General features: G+C 49.6%; 1 protein-coding gene across 2 annotated transcripts in view; it reads right to left on the bottom strand.

Moving 5' to 3' along the window:
- Positions 1 to 2,007: 2,007 nt before the first annotated feature.
- The window catches only part of Kcnb1 (potassium voltage-gated channel subfamily B member 1), an 89,002-nt gene continuing 76,660 nt past the window's right edge, over positions 2,008 to 14,349 (bottom strand). The window contains exons 3-4 of one of the 2 annotated variants that reach the window (XR_004944790.1): positions 5,468 to 10,172; positions 2,008 to 5,253 (exon numbers count right to left, since the gene is read on the bottom strand). Coding sequence is in view for 1 of the 2 variants with exons in the window: in XM_036185796.1 (XP_036041689.1) it covers positions 8,166 to 10,172 (2,007 nt within the window). In the remaining variant the exon portion in view is untranslated. Of the gene's footprint in view, positions 5,254 to 5,398; positions 10,173 to 14,349 lie in introns of those variants that run through there. The other variant, XM_036185796.1, reaches the window with a different exon arrangement.

Here is a 14,349-nt window from a genome sequence, read left to right on the forward strand (position 1 = left end):
TCGTGTGCATGTATGAGCACATGTACACCAATGTGCACTGTCACATGTACAGGAAGGACTAGAGCCTTCCACTGATGAAGGTTGAACAGGACCCATAAACACAACCTAAAAAAAAGTGGCTGAGGACCCTGGTGGATTATGGCTAATATGACTGGCTTGGCCCCCTTGAAGTGTGGGGCAATCGGAATGGCTTTCTGGCAGGGAACACCCACCTTATGCTGTGGGGTCCTGGGAGGGGCAGAGGGTCTGAGCTGATGGGATTGGCGTGCTTGTCATTGTAAGGGGGCCTTTGGGGCTCAGTTAAAAGGAGAGACCATTGGTTCTTACAGCTCAGGAAACCAGATCCAGTTCCAGACACTGGCTCCCATGCTCTCGCCCTAGTCAAGTCCCAACCCCCCTCTACTTTGGACCTTTGGCTTGAACTACTCAATAGCTACTGTGGTCTCCGTGTGACCTCCCTGTGAACTGAAGTAGAACAAGCAGGAAGACAAGCAGGTGCTGGCCAGTCTCAGGGCAGGAGGCTCCGAGTAGGCCAGGGCCCCTAACAGTTTGAGGCTACCAACATCAAATGTGGGCATTACTGTGACTCCAAACATGATCATAGAAGACATGGTATTAGTGGGGGCAGTTCAGAGAGAAAGGGACCCCCACTCTTCCCTTCCCAGTTGGCAAAATCCCCAGCTATTCCCTTTTCACTACACACCCATCCACACATTCACTTTCCCCAAATCACAGGCTGGATGATCACTGTGTGCCAACAGCTTACTGGCAGATGGCCATGGGCTTCTGGTGTAGAAAAAGGGGGCTCCCTGCCCTCTAGCTTACACTAAGCCAAAAGGGCCTAGAGAGAAAGAGGCCAGCTGCCCTCCACTACCTGGAACCACATCTGGCTCTTGGATGCCCACTACCCTTGGATGTCTCAAACCTTGGGGAAGCCCAGAAGCTGGAACCTCTAACGTGCAACCCTGCTTGTCCAGACTGAGCTTTGCCTAGGGAGGCAGGAAATGCCTGAGCTCTGTGTGTGGCTTGGAGCACATCTAAATGAGGCAGAATTGGGGATCTCCCACATTTTCCCCAGCTGCACTGTAACTGCAGCTGAGTGTCTTGGGCAACACCTCTGTGGTTGAAAAGTGGTTTGTTTAGTTTAGTTTTAGAAGAAATGGTTCAGCCAACCCTGGCCCTACTGGTCTATGCTGCCTTTCAAAAACACTGAGACCACCTGGACTTGGGCTCACTCAGAAGTTCACATGCCACCTTCTCCACACCCATCATGCCCAGTGAGGGAGAGTGGAGGTGGACAGCAGGAGGCATACCCTTTGGGAATGGATATGGGGAGCAGGCTCTCTTCTTAGAAACAGATGGAGCTTTGTTTCTCGTAAAGCAGAATTACAGCTACCTCGGCCTTTTTTATTTTTCTGGATTTATTTCTTGGGCAGAGACCTTCGAAAAATCTTGACTAGGTTCACATTTTATTTAACAGGAAAAAAGAGCCCTTTTGGAATGGCGCCTTTTGGGACTGCCTGGGCAGTGGGTGGCTGGCTTGTGGGCTATCACTGCATCTCTTTGAGGGCACAGGGTCTAGGGGAAAGGGCTGAAGCACCATGCGGTGGCCAACCACAGGGGGGACTTTGCGAGTTGGCCCTTTGCTGGCCGGGGAAAGGGCAACATGCACCTCATCTCCAAGTGGTCCTTGTTAGGCCACTGGGAATGGGTTGGGTGAATGATAGGCAGGGTCAGAAAAGTCCTCAAGGAGCAGCAGGTTTGTAAAATTGAGTCCCCTGCTGCAGCCTCTTGCTCTGGTGCCTCCCAGGACGGCCCTACCCTATAACCTGAGGTCCTTTTAGTTGTGCTCCAAGTCCTTGTCTACATGGCCTGAGCCTGGGCCCAGAATGTTCAAGACACCCATGCAGATACCCACATGCGCACACAAGGCCATGGACAGAACACACACACACACACACACACACACACACACACACACACACACACGCGCACGCGCACGCGCACGCACACGCACACGCGCACGCGCACACACACACACACACACTCACACAAAGAATTACTTGGAGTTTCCAGTCTAATTTTGTAGTAATGCCAGGGCCCATTTGTGCATTATCCAGCCTCCCTGTGAATTCCTGTAATACAGCAGGTAGTCTGGAGCTCCTTACCCACCAGGCATGGCATTCCATGAGCACATCACCTAACTGATGAGAAAGGGCTTACTTGCTTTGAGCAGAACTGACCAACTCACATTAGGTGCCTATGTCTGTGGGCCAGCTCCCTGCCCATGCTCTCCTACAAGCTTTTAGAGTTCTTCAGGATCTTGGCCGAGAGAGAAAGAGGCAGGGAAAGAGGTAGGGCTAGACGTGAAGAAGAGGGCTCACTTGACTAACAGCCCCTTCCAAATTTAGTTCAAATTGCCACTTGGAAATTTTGAGAGGAATTCTAAGGCAAGCAGAGGGGTCAGAGCGTACCCCCTCTTTCTTGGGAAGACAGCCAGTGTTTACTTATCTGGGTAGGAAACCTGGGAAATATCAGGACAGCACTTTTAAATTTTGTTCTATGCAAAAGTTACACACACACACACACACACACACACACACACACACACACACACTCTTGCCTGTTTTATTTGGAACAAACCAGATTACCAGGAATTTTAGGGCTGGGGAAACCGATAAGGATTACATTCCAAAATAACACATTCAGGGGCTGGAGATGTAGCTTAGGGGTCAAGCACTAGTCTGACACAGCCAAGGCCCTAGCTAGATTTCCCAACACCACAAAACAGAACAAAACCAAAGGGAAGAAAAGGAAATCCAACCACCAGAATAATGAATTTGCATTTGGGTTAGCATCCTCTTGGGGGTCTTTCGGTGGGGGACATCATCCCTGTCTGAGATGGAAATGGTCCTGGCTCCACCTGAATATCAGATGCTGATGGAGCTCAGAGCCCAGAGCTGAGGCAGGCAGGTGACCAGTTGAGCATGAGAGGCAATCTGATTGGCTTTCTTTGCTGTTCCGTGTAAGTGACTGATGGAGAACCCCTTTCACTCCATGTCTGTCCATCACCTGCCCCTAGACTCAAAATTGCCTCACAGATGAATGTTCAGGACTGATCAAGGACTGGAGGCTTGGAAAAGTGGAAGCTGGAAAAATACTGCTGCCCTTGCCCCAAATTTCACTCTTGGCGCAGCTGAGAAGGACTGGGCAGGAAGATCACAGCCTTGGACTCCTCAGCTTTTGGCTAAAAGGCTGTCTGGCCACTGGTTTTTGGTGAGACTGTGAGAAAGGGGTCGGAGATGCAGCACATTCCTCTGAAGTTTGCCAGAGCCTGCACATGCTCTGGTCCCTGGATCCAGTTGATGGCCCTGGGAAGCAGGATGCTGGACATGGGGACAGTCTGGCCAAGAGGAACTCAGGACTGTTCCTGAGCTTAGCGATCAGAGACAAGTTTGCTTGCAGGAGGGTCTTGGTTCCAGTATTTTTAGGAACCAGAAAGCTCGGTCCTTTAAGATCCTGGGAGGGTAAAGCCTAAGCTCCGGGCAGCCCAGGTCCCAACTACACCTCTGCTTCACCTGGCTTGTTTCTGCACACCTGGATTCTTAAGAGTGATAGCCAGACCTGATCACAGACATGATGAGGAAAGACACAGAATCCTCACCCCCCTCACTGCACTGCCCCCGAGGGGCCAGGAACACAGTCTTCCAAGATGTCAAACCCCCGTCTTTCCTCACCTCCAGACAACCAAAATCCAACAGAAGAAAAGAAAAGAAAAAGAAAAACAGCCCAAGGGACAGTGGGAAGGAATGATGAAGAGCAGAAAAGACCAGCTATGCAAATGAGCAACAGTAAAACCCCCGAGATATTATTGTTACAAAAGAAATTAGACTAAGTTGTCCTATTATAAATATACTAAAAATACATATATATATATATTTATGTGAACAAAAAAATAGACTACTCTGAGATATGTGGATGTCCTAGGATATAGATGCTTCTAGAGCCAGAAGAAATGGCAACAGAAAATGCAGAGGTAACTCTTATTTCCAGGTGTGGCCAGGGCTGGTTTAGATGGCCCTGGCCTGGTGACATGAAAACATTTGAGTGTTGTTCTACAAACAATAACTAGGTTAGGAAATGCCTGGGGCTGGAGTGTTCTGTTGTCCTGCTGGAGACCTGAGAGCCCCTTCTTTCTTCTGCCAACTTCTCGGCTACACACATGCCAAGTACATCTTTGAAGCAGCATTTTCTAGAAGCTTTTCTGTACGTCCTCTTTTGATTCAGGGTGGCCTGTGGTTACTTTACTTGAGACAAGTTGGCAGAGAAATAAGGAAAGGAGAGATATTTATATATCTATATCTATCTCTCTATATAGAGAGACCTGGCTTTAGGGACCCTTATCTGTGATGAATTTTAAATATTCCCTTGTTCATGGACTAGACATTCCAGCCATGACCAGAGTCAGACAAATATATAATAATTACAAATATCGACAATACATTACAGTTGTATAGAAGAGGATGCTGTTGCGTCTTGTTGTTTTTTCCTTCTCCTTAGAAACATGGATCTCCTCAGGAGAAGGGGCCAAGACGAGGCTGCAGTTCTGGAACACAGAGGAGGTAGACAAGAAGGACTCCATTGGAAAAAGCAACCGTTGAGGGTGAGCAGAGGGGGTTAACGATGGCTTCCTCATGATTTGGGTATTTCCTCTCTCTTTGATGACCAATGTTCTCTCTTCTTTTTCCTTTCTCCTCTAAATGTGCTTAAGATGGAATCCCAGACAGAAGTCTGCTGCCTCAGACCTGCTGTTTTGGGGACATCCAATGATAAAAAGGTGAGAAGACTGACCTGTCCTCACCTCTCCCATGGGTCAGGTTTTCCCAGTGTGATGGGCACACACAACCGCCCTATGCCTGGCTTTTCTGATGATGGGATGGATGCTGGAACTCAAGTTCTGCTGGGTTCTTGACGGTCTTGTTGATTTCATAACTGGACAATAACCTTGGTGTTATTGACGGAACCTCACTCCTTTTTGCTGTGGTTGGTTTAGGACAGGCGGAAATGGACCACCAAGCTCAGGTAGCCTCTGCCTCCACACCCTGGCTTCCCTCTTCACTACTGAGACCCTTCTTTCAGACACTGCTTCATCTTGGTGACTCTTCTCCACCTTTCCCAGAGCACGTAAACACAGGAACCCAGGACAGGTATGTGTGGAATGAAACTCAGCGTTCCTTGTCAGCAGGTGGAGGGCTGGTAGGAAAATTTACAGTATTCTAACTTGAGTCACACACGAAGGAAAAGCTATATTCCCACAGTACACAAACACACACACACACACACACACACACACACACACACACACACACACACACGTGGGGGAGGGGGAACAAAAACAACAGCAACAACAAAAACAACAAACCAGCAAAACCCAAAATAAAACGGAAAACTTTTACTCATACTTTACATTGAGTTTTGATGGTTGTTTCTGTAGAATTCTGCAGACTCTGTTTCTTCAGTTAGGAAGGGGGATTCTGAATTCGTCTTCCATTTACTCTATAAAATGCTACTTTACGGTCACACAAAACACAGGAGGAAGGGGCAGCCAGGTCCTACATGACACAAGGCAGAGGGGCCTTTGGTTACAAGGAGAGTCGCACCAAGTGGTTCTTAGAAAAGAAAGAAATCACTTCTACTCTGTACACTGGCCATCGGCTTAACCGACAAATGAAATGCCTTGATTTGAAGAAGGGGACAGTAACTTCCTTCTGGCTATATATGGCTATGTTAGGACATGTTTACTTCCTGATATGTAAAATAGACTATATTATCAGTAGGAGTTTTTACAGAGAGCTCTAAAAATATCTGAATCGGAAATCACAACTATTGACTTTTTATCAAAAAGCGTTGGTTTGTTTTTTCCCTGAAGTTTCACGTTTGTGCTGCTGGGTAACATCTATGGTGATGAAGAAACAAAGAGACACAAAAGATGGTCAGCAGAACGGTCCCACAGTCACATCAACAGCCCCCCAGCACCAGGCTGAGCTCATCGGGGGCCCTGGAGTCCCCCCCTTGCTTCCTGCCTCCAGGGTGCTGCTGTTCAGGGTGACCTCCACTGTCTCAGCCCCTCTGTGTCTGTTTTGAGAAAGCTCTGAGGCTGGTCAGACAGTTGACTTCTCAGTTTTCTTCATTCACAGCCAATACCAAGGTGCACCCTCTGGAGGGAGGGGACCCTGGTCCCCAGAAATGCTGAGAAGTGTCATGAACTGTAGAAAACACTTTGCTTAAGGTTAGTGTATAACCCTTTAGCATTCTACCTACAGGTGGCCTGACCTCAGCCATGGAAACAGGAGGCAGAAAGATTGTGATGTAAGTGTGCTGATGGGTGGATCATGCCATTGAACTATTGGGCAGACCAGCCATAAATTATACTGAGGACAGGTGTTCAATATCATGTCATTGCTCCATCAGGAAGACACATGCCTGTCACTGTTCTGAGGACAGGGAGGACACTACAGCATTTGGGACATTATCCACTAACACTATAGTAAGAAAACCACATTGCCCCATTGTACTACAGACAGGCTGACCAATAACACCATCTCTACTGATACACAAGCCATTATCTATAGCATCGTGCGGACTGGTGTCACTGAGGAAGGGCCAACAACACTGTGCCACTGGGTTACAAGCAGGCAGGACAACGCCAGGTCAACACGTGAGGACAGGAAGACCGACACCAGGAAGTACATCAGAACCTGTAGGAACACACATGGGTACTTATTGCTTTTGGCTGTGCCGTCTGCCTAGATGGCTGCAGGAAAGAGCATCGGGCTTTCAGGACAGTGACACAGGACACACAATGGCTGGTTGACAAGAAAGAACAGTATGATTCCCGACCCCCACTTGCTGCGCCCTTCTGAGATATGTGTGTCTCTTGCACACGGGACTTTAAGAGAGCTCTGCCCCGAGGGCTAAGGACCCCTCCTGACCCATGAGGGATGAGGGGTGATCCTGAGGGGCTATGGAGGAGCCCCAGATTCTTATGTGGTGACAGTGAGACCCACTGTGGCCAGAAATGGGCACAAGTAACACCCCAAGTGCAGGGCCACCATACGGCCCATGGGAAATAGTGCTTGTTTTAAAGTGTGAGATCTTGACACTGTCCCTGGTAGAGCCTAGATTAGAAAAACATAAAGTGCTTTTTATTAACTTATTATTATTTTTTAGCTTGAATACCACAGGGAAAAAAAAAAGAACTTCCCTCATAGTCGATATGTTCCCATGTCCTCCCACAACAAAAAGTAGTCAGAAGCCTGCACAGGGCAGTTCAGTGAGGGCTGTTTTTTTCCTTTTTTCATGTAGAAAATGATATTTATTATTTTTTAATGCTGTTCTTCAGTCACACAGTCTCTTTGAATAATACATCTTGTTTGCATATTTGACGCTCACGTATCTTCTGAGTTCAGGCTAGTGCTGTTTCGAACGCTCATTCCTGTGACAGCCCTATAAGTGGTGGTCTGGTTTATCCCCTGGCTGTGTCCCAACTGTCTTGAACCCTTCCTTGATTGCCAGGAGGACAGAAAGAATTGAGTCCAAATTGTCAGCTAACCCTTACAGCATCCCAGAATAAAGCCCTGGGCACCACAGAACACTGAATCAGTCAAGCCCCTTGCTTCATTAAGGGTGATGCGCTGGGACCACTGCTGATGGAGCGGAGAATCCCTCAGGATCAAAGTGTCCCCTGTCCCTTGCCACAGAGGGCAGTGTTCTTGGAGGTGGCTGGGCGACAGTCAGTACAGTCAGCCCATTCTTTCACTGGCAGCCCCTGGTTCCAACGCCATCCTCCAGCTGAAGCCACAAGAGATGGAGATGGCGCACGCTGGGCCTGGGAGAACCTCAAGGGGAGTGGGTGGCCGAGGCTAGGTCTTAGTGGCTGTGAGCTCCGCTTACATCATCTCAGGAAGGTGCTGCTAGGAGGTATGGTCCCTGTGGCTTGGCTGGTTACGTGTCCACAGGTCTGTCATGGCTCTCAGGGTCTTTCCTGTTGTTGGGGCTCTGCAGGGGCCTTGTGTCTCCGAGGTCAGATAGAACTCAGCAGCAGTTATCCGAGCATCCCCCCGCTCCTTGATTTCTCCTGTAAATTCCCCTCTGCCGTGGGCAGCTCAGATGCTCTGATCCCGCGTGCTCCCATGCGCTCCTCCCCCAGGCAGCAGGTGCACATCGGGAGAGGTGTGGTTCTCCAGCTTACACTTCTCTTGAGCTCCGGGGCCTTTCCCAGTCAACCCTTCTGAGGAGTAGACACAGTTCGGCCTTAAGAACTTAGGGGAGGTGGGCAAGGGGGAGCTTTCAAAATGGTTCTTCTCCGTTCTAGTTCCAATGCTGAACTTGGGGCTAGTGCTCCCATGGAGACTCTTGGGAGGACTGGAGTCCACGCTGTAGAGCGGCTGACCTTCATCATCTGTGTCCGTGTCTATGTACTGGTGGACGCCCGCCTCAAAGTTGAATGCTATTGCTGTGTGTTTCTCAGGGGAGCGAGGGGGTGTCCTGGCACTTGCTGTGGTGTAGATAGAGGACTCTGGGCTCAGCACAGGCTTGTCTAAAAGTGAGGCGCACTCCAGTCCTGCAACCGCAGCTGCTGCACCTCCTCTGTTCCTAAGAGGATCGTGGTACATGCCCAGAGAGGGAAGTAGCGGGCTGGGCTCACCCTCCATGAAGTTGACCTTGAGTGCCCGGAGCTTCATGGGGTTGTTGGTCTTCATGGAACTCCTGGGGCTCTCAACGAAGAAACCAGAGCGGCTGGCTTCAGGAGTGGTGTGGGCCTCAATGAGTCTCCCACCACTGGCACCCAGAGCCCCCCGCCAGCCTACCTCTGGAGCTGTGCTGCCCCCAGCCTTGCTGGAGAGGGATGCCAGAGGACTGTGGGAGAATCGGGTAGCTTCAGGGAAGTCTGTGGCACAGCTGATGAAGCTGTCAATGCTGGACATGCTTCGCATGTCGATGACGCCTTCTGTGCGTGTGGGCAGAGGGGCCACGGGGCTGGGCATGCTTCCCATCTCCAGTTCTTCCGTCGGCTTGCTCTGTGGTGCCATCTCCTTGGTATTGAGGATGGGTTGGGACTGTGTCTTGGCCATCTTATTGTACATGTCTTCCAACTGCTGGACATTCAGATGCTGAGGACTGGAAGATGATCTGGCCTTCTCAGGGGACCCCTGCTCCTTGGTTTCAAAGGACTTGCTTGAGCTGGTCTCGGATAGTGCCCTCTTGGTCCATTTCCACTTGTTGGGAGACAGGTGGTTATCTTGCACTTTATCTTTCTTAGACATGTTCTCTCCATTTTTCTCTACCACGATGTCCATCATCTCAATGCTCCGGGCGAAGGCATCCTTCATGTTCATAGACACGATGCTGCCATTTCTCTTGGCTCTTTCCAGAGCTTCTCTCCGCTTGATGGCTTTCTCCTGCCGCTTCTGCTCCTTGTAGAACTCCGAGAAGTTGTTAACGATAATGGGAATGGGAAGAGCAATCACTAGGACCCCAGCAATGCAGCAGAGGCCCCCCACAATCTTCCCCAGGAGAGTCTTAGGGTAGATGTCTCCATACCCAACAGTTGTCATGGTGATGGTGGCCCACCAGAAAGAGGCAGGGATGCTTTTGAACTTGGTGTCATCCTCATCCTTCTCGGCAAAGAAGACCAAGCTGGAGAAGATCATGATGCCCATGGCGAGAAAGAGGATGAGCAAGCCCAGCTCGTTGTAGCTTCTGCGCAGTGTGAAACCCAGGGACTGCAGGCCAGTGGAATGGCGAGCCAGCTTCAGGATGCGAAGGATGCGCATAATTCGGAAGATCTGGACCACACGGCGTACATTCTGGAACTGCAGCACACTCTTGTTGGATTCTGTGAGGAAGATGGTGACGTAGTAGGGCAGGATGGCCAGTAAGTCAATGGCATTGAGAGGGCCCTTAAAAAACTTCCATTTCTTGGGCGAGGACAGGAACCTCAGCAAGTACTCCATGGTGAACCACGCAATGCATACTGCTTCCACATGCGCCAGCTGTGGGTTGTCCGTGCTCTGGCCAAACTCATCCAGGCTCTGCAGCTCAGGCAGTGTGTTGAGTGACAGGGCGATGGTAGAAAGGACAATGAACATGATGGAGATGATGGCCAGGATCTGCAGGGAGAAGAGAGGGCTCAGTCAGCACCCAGCAACTCCCTGTGAGGAGGGGAGAGGGCTCAGTCAGCACCCAGCAACTCCCTGTGAGGAGGGGAGAGGGCTCAGTCAGCACCCAGCAACTCCCTGTGAGGAGGGGAGAGGGCTCAGTCAGCACCCAGCAACTCCCTGTGAGGAGGGGAGAGGGCTCAGTCAGCACCCAGCAACTCTGTGAGGAGAAGAGTGGGCTCAGTCAGCACCCAGAAAAGCATGACCTTCATACATGGTCATTGCAGCATTTGAGTGCATTTTCACATCTCGACAGTTTGAAAAGATAATTTCTGCAAACCCATTCATGACACAGATGTGAAAATCAAGGCTAGAAAATGAGAACAATTTCAAGCTTGTCAGCAAGCAAACTTTCTCTACAAAAACCCAGAGAGAAAAGTATTGGCTGGTGCACTGTGTTGCAGCCATGCAACTTTGCAGTAGTAGCAGCCTGGAGAAAAACAAGAATGGATGCATTGGCTGTCTCTCAATAAAGTGTTACCTACAAAAATGTCAGGGGCCAAGAGTGACTGTGGACATAATTCTGGGGTGCAGTGCTGGTGCCCAGGGCTGAATGGTGAGCCAAGCACTTTTTATGGCTTATCTCATTTACTTTTGCAGACAGGGACTCACTTCTTACCCAGGCTGAGGCCTTTTCCTTCCAACGTTCCTGTCTCTACCACCCAAGTCCTGGGGTGATGGGTGATACCAACAAGCACAGCCCATATCTCACTGCTGTGTCAATCTTATTAAGTGTTATTCACTCCACTGAAGACAGATGTGGAGACACACTCTTGTAAACCCAGCACTTGTCAAGCTGAGACAGGAGGATCAGGAATTCAAGGCCAGCCTGGGCTTTATGAGACACCACCTTCTAGCCCCATACACCAAAGGAAGTATCATTAGCTCTGCTGAACAGTGAAACTCAGCACATGAGGGGCTGGAGAGATGGCTCAGTGGTTAAGAGTATTGACTGCTCTTCTAGAGGACCTGGGTTCAATTCCCAGTGCTCATAACTGTCTGTAACTCCTTTTTCAGGGAAACCTCTTCTGGGCTCTGTGAATACTGCACATATGTGGTGCATGGACACACATGTAGACAACACACCTAAACACATAAAATAAATGAATAAAATTATAAAAAATAGGATACAGCAGAGCCAGGATTTGGACCCAGATTCCTCAGCATGAGATCTTAAGTGTGTTAACAGTCACATGGAGGGGTAAGAGGGCAGCTTAGTGGTTTAGCATACTTGCTGTTTTCCCAGAGGACCGGAGTTTGCGCCCCAGAGTCCTAACCATCTGGAACTCTAGTTCCAGGAGATCCGATGCCACGGCCTCTATAGCAATGGCTTCATGTGCATATACCACCCACCCTCTGATAGCAATGGGTTCATGTACACATACACACACACACACACACACACACACACACACACACACACACACCCTTCTGATAGCAATGATGTCCTCATGTGCACATACCCTACAATACACCTCTTAGCAATGGCCTCATTGTGTATGTATACCCACATACACACACACTCACCTACACACGACTAAAAATGACAAATACAAATGTCAGACGAAATGCTAAGGATCATTTGGTAACATGATCCTTATATTTGGTAACAACAGAAAGCCCAGTACCAGATCTTGCAGGTCACTTTTCCATGATGGGCACAGATGTCCTGGATAGGTCTTAAGTGAAAGGGAATATGAACTTTTGGGCCCAAGGGTCTCTGCTTTACCATCTAGTCCCCCGGGTCAAGAAGAGAGCTTGAGAGCTGGTGAAAGGGCCCAGTGGGTAAAGGTCCTGCAAGTCTGGTGACCTCTGTTTGATCCCTGGCACCCACATAAAGGTAGAAGGAGAGAACTGACTCCGTAAAGTTATCCTCTGACCTTCACACACACACACACACACACACACACACACACACACACACACACACACACACACAGATTATAGAAGAGGATTGGCCAAGAGAAGGGGCTCGATAGATATTTGTTGTGATTAATGAATCCATCTGAGAGTAGATATAATGAACGGCTTTGGTACTCTTTCTGTAAAATATAAGTCCAGAGACATTAGTTTCTGCTTAATACATTTCCCAGACTTCTCAGCGCAAAACTGAAACCCTTCGCCTGTCTGTCAAAATGCCTGCACCTCCTCGTTGACCGCTGTCCTTCTGCCTGGGGCTGGGGTGGCTCACAGGCTCACGTTCTTTCCTGTGGCTGACTGGATTTGAGGTGGACAGGAAATTCAGGCTCAGTCAACTCATCCTGGAGAATCTGCTCAGGGATCCAGGAAGCAAACGGCTTGTGGGAGGGTGGGAACTAAACGGTCACATGGTAATTGCAAGCATGACAGGTGCCTCCCGAGCTGTAGATGAGAGGCCACAAAAGGTCAGACAGGACTCAGTTGTCAGAGTGTTGGCCTAGCATGGGGGAGGCTGTGGGTTCCAGCTCCAGCACTGAGTGAACCAGATGTGGCGATGAACACCTGGAATCCCAGCACACTGGAGGCTGGGGCAGGAGGATCAGGAGTTCAAGGTCATCCTTGGCCACACAGTGAATTTGACGTCAGCCTGGGTTATGTGAGACTCCCCCCCACACACACCCCAGTAAATGAAACTAACCTACCAACCAACCCCTCACTCTCCTGAAGCAAAAGAGCAAATAGAAAACAGGCCTGTGTGGCCCCTCCTCTTCTCTGACATCATCTCTTTTTCCCTAGATATGAAGGCCACTCCCTCTTCAGAGCCCTGCATTGCACTGCTGAACCTCGGGGATACTGACATCTTATTCCAGTCATGTGTGAGTGTGTGTATGTGTGTGTGTAAGTGTGTGCATGTATGTGTGTAAGTTTATGTATGTGTATGTGTGTGTGAGTGTATATATGTGTGTGTATGTGTTTGTATATGTGTATGTGTGAGTGTATATACGTGTGTGTATATGTGGGTATATGTGTATGTGTGTGTATATGTGTGTATGTGTGTGTGTGCCTACACACACATGTGCAGATGTGCCCATTGGTGCCCATAATCTGTAAGCGCCAAGGAAGAGCTGAGCCCAGTCTTCTCTGTGTACCCTGCTCCAGCTCAGGGAAGGCATCAAACACGACAAGCCAAGTGCCTGTGACTGGCAGAGGATCAGCACACAATGGCCCACTGAGGAGCGAGAGCTCACCCTGGCACCACCCCCTCCCGCTGCGCTGTGAACCTGAATGACAGGACACAGACGGGGTGTCACCCTCTTCCCATGACTTGGCTTTTCTGCAACTGTCAGCACAAAACATCAGGACTCCCAAACAAAGCCTGCTTCTGTCAGCCTGACACCAAACTGGGTGTGTTCCCGTTACCTACACTTCTCTGGGAAAATCCACACGCAACAACTTTACTTCAGTCGCCTTCTAGGAAGTGACATGCAAACCTGCCTGTTATGCCTGCCTAGTGACAGATGCATTAGACAGCCAAGATAAATATGTCATCACTGTCCAAGAACAGTTGTGTCCAGCTCTGCTGCCCTTAGCCTTGAGCCCTGGCCCTTTCCCTGCCTCAGTGTCCTTGTTTGTACAATGAAGCTATGTCCTAAGCGGTCTTGCCCTAGGAGACACTTTAGCAATTTCTCAGAAGTATTTGGATGCTACAGCCCATGAGAGAGGTGTAACTGACATCAGGCAGACAGAAGCCAAGGCCAGCATCCCATAATGCACCAGGCAGCCCCTAGAAAAAGATCATTATCCAGGCCCCAAAGTCAACAGTGCTGAGATGGTGAAACTCTGGGCCCTGGAGCAGGGACCTGTGTCATCGTTAGCTTAGGCTGGGCACACAGTGATCTTGAGGTAGTACAGGCATGGCCTTAGGCTGAATCCTGCTGGTATGGGCTCCCATCTCTGGAACGGATATTGGGGTCTGTCCCTTTAAGAGCTGGGAGATTCTGTTTTCTCCGAGGCTGGCAGGGGAAACCTGCTCCCATTTCCAGCCCCAGAGAACTCTGGGCAGTCCTGCATAGAGAGTAGTCTGTGACAGGAGTGACTTACAGGCCTGGCTGTGGAGCACCCATAGTTTGTTGCTCCAAGGCTGTATCTCTGTGCACCAGAGACAAGGCCTCTGAGCCCTAGTGCCAGATCTTGGGGAAGAGAGAGGGAC

Source organism: Onychomys torridus, chromosome 4 (genome assembly GCF_903995425.1).
Source record: "Onychomys torridus chromosome 4, mOncTor1.1, whole genome shotgun sequence".
Lineage (NCBI taxonomy): Eukaryota > Metazoa > Chordata > Mammalia > Rodentia > Cricetidae > Onychomys > Onychomys torridus.